Raw genomic sequence first — 2,500 nt, 5'->3', positions numbered from 1 at the left:
CTGTTCCACGGAGGGGAATAGTGAGTCTGGAGGGTCTGGAAGGGAAGGGTATGGGGATGGTGGATGGTGGGATGGTGGGTGGTGTGGTCTGTGCTGTGTTGTGTTTGTTTTGTCTTTTTTTTTGTCCTGGGTTGTGTTGTATCGTGTTGAATTGTATTGTATTGTATTGTGTTGTCTTTGTGTTGTGTTGGACGGGAGCGGCAGGCCAGGCGCGTGGTTGTGTCGTGTCGTGTCGTGTTGTGTTGTGTTGTGTTGTGTTGTATTTGCCGTGTCGTGTCGTGTCGTGTTGTGTCGTGCTGTGTCGTGTCGTGTCGTGATGTGTCGTATTGTGTTGCATTCTATTGCGTTGTGTCGTGTCGTGTTGCATTGTATTGAGTTGTGTTGTGTTGTGTCGTGTCGTGTCGTGTCGTGTTGCGTTGTGTTGTGTTGTGTTCTGTTGTGTTCACCAAAACAACAGTCAGAGCCAACATCAGATGTGCAAACATTCATCCTTGGAAGCTTAACTATCTCCATACGAACGGCGAAAGAGACGACGTTAACAGCGTTTCACCCCAGTTACCATCATCAAAATATTGCAAGCGGAAGGCTCTTATACTGAAGAGGTGAATGTTGACAAAGAATACCACAATTCTGACGACGGAAGCTAAAGGTTGGGTCATTCAGACACCCACTGGACATTCGAGGGGTCTGTGTAGAGGAGAAGAGAGGACTGGCCGTACTGAGTGAGTTAAAGACTGCTTGCTGCTGCTGTTGCTGCTGCTGACAAGAAGTAGCTGGTGTGCCCCCTATGAAACATGCAGTGAGGACAATCGAGGAGGACCGCCGTCAACTCCTTGCTGTTCGCAGCTGGAGATCGTGCGTCCTTCAGACCTTTGGTTACTAAGCTGCTTAGCTGTGTGTCCACCGGTGATATTCACTGTTGATGTTGGTTTAAATAATCTTTAATTATTCAACAATGCACATGATTACAATGCAATGAATGACAAAACAAAAGAGCATCAACAAGCTTAAAGCTTATACTGTGCTCGCAACGTTGCACTTCAATTTTATCATGACGGCTGATGAACCATATTATGACTTGTATCAAATAACATTCATAAACAGTAAGTAATGAAATAATGAAATAAAACAAATAAACAAACAGTACATAATATAGTAAAATAATGCTAATATCAATATTTACATGGGATTAAATTTATTATCACCAGAGTAATTGGCCTAATAGAAGAAAAACACGAAGAAGAAGAAGAAAATTTAGAAGAATGGTTGGTAAGCTGGTGGGGGAGGGGGAACAGAGGGGAGAGGAGAAATTCTAACAGATCATTGGCCAATCCATTCACTTTGAATACTTGGTCAGTCAAATAAATCCAACATATATTTCACTGTTGATGTTCACACAATGCACCGCCCAGCCTGTATTCCCCGAAATACAACCATGATGTATTGTAGTGTAGTGCGACGGGCGCAATAGCCGAGTGGTTAAAGCGTTGGACTGTCAATCTGAGGGTCCCGGGTTCAAATCACGGTGACGGCGCTTGGTGGGTAAAAGGTGGAGATTTTTACGATCTCCCAGGTCAACATATGTGCAGACCTGCTAGTGCCTGAACCCCCTTCGTGTGTGTATGCAAGCACAAAATCAAATACGCACTTTAAAGATCCTGTAATCCATGTCAACGTTCGGTGGGTTATAGAAACAAGAACATACCCAGCATGCACACCCCCGAAAACGGAGTATGGCTGCCTACATGGCGGGGTAAAAACGGTCATACACGTAAAAGCCCACTCGTGTGCATACGAGTGAACGCAGAAGAAGAAGAAGTATTGTAGTGTATTGTTGTATTTCATTGTACTGTATTGTATTGCAGTGCATTGTATTGTATTGTGTTGTGTTGTATTTTATATTGTATTGTGTTGTATTGCATTGTACTGTATTGTATTGCAGTGGAGTGCATTGCATTGCATTGTAGTGTGCTGTATTTTATATTGTATTGTATTATTGTATATTGTATTGCATTGTGTCTTATCACAACATATATCTGTGTGAAATTCGGGTTGCTTTTCTCGATGAAAGCGCGTTGCCACTGAGCAAGGCTTTCTTGTTTGTTTGCTTGTTTTTGTTTTTCTTTCAAGTGGGAGAAAGAAAATCAAAACAATAATAACAACAACGACAACAATAACAACAACAACAACAACAACAAAAAGAACACCAACAACAACAATAACAACAGCGACAACAATAACAACAACAACGACAGCAATAACAATAACAACAACAACGACAACAATAACAACAACAACAACAACAACAACAACACACACACACACACACACACACACACACACACACAATCACCACCAACCCAAAACCTCTCTCAAACTGACGTCACAGCGACAATCCCTGCTCCAAATCACACTGGTAACATAACCACTTGTCTGACATCAACATCTCAAAATGACGTCACATTCACTAACGCTTTTTCTTTCTTTCTTTTCTTTTCTT

The 2,500-nt window shown here is 42.0% G+C and overlaps 1 protein-coding gene across 1 annotated transcript in view; it reads left to right on the top strand.

Annotated features, from left to right (window-relative positions):
• Positions 1-2,500, top strand: part of LOC143298296 (cubilin-like) — a 435,974-nt gene that overhangs the window by 373,497 nt on the left and 59,977 nt on the right. The window contains exon 6 of the mRNA XM_076611114.1: positions 1-20. This exon is cut by the window's left edge and continues 188 nt beyond it. Coding sequence (XP_076467229.1) covers positions 1-20 — 20 coding nt within the window. The remainder of the gene's footprint in view (positions 21-2,500) is intronic.

The sequence above is a fragment of the Babylonia areolata genome, chromosome 23 (genome assembly GCF_041734735.1).
Source record: "Babylonia areolata isolate BAREFJ2019XMU chromosome 23, ASM4173473v1, whole genome shotgun sequence".
Taxonomy (NCBI): domain Eukaryota; kingdom Metazoa; phylum Mollusca; class Gastropoda; order Neogastropoda; family Buccinidae; genus Babylonia; species Babylonia areolata.
Note: the sequence above shows the minus strand (reverse complement) of the source record. Positions and strands in the feature narration are given on the sequence as shown.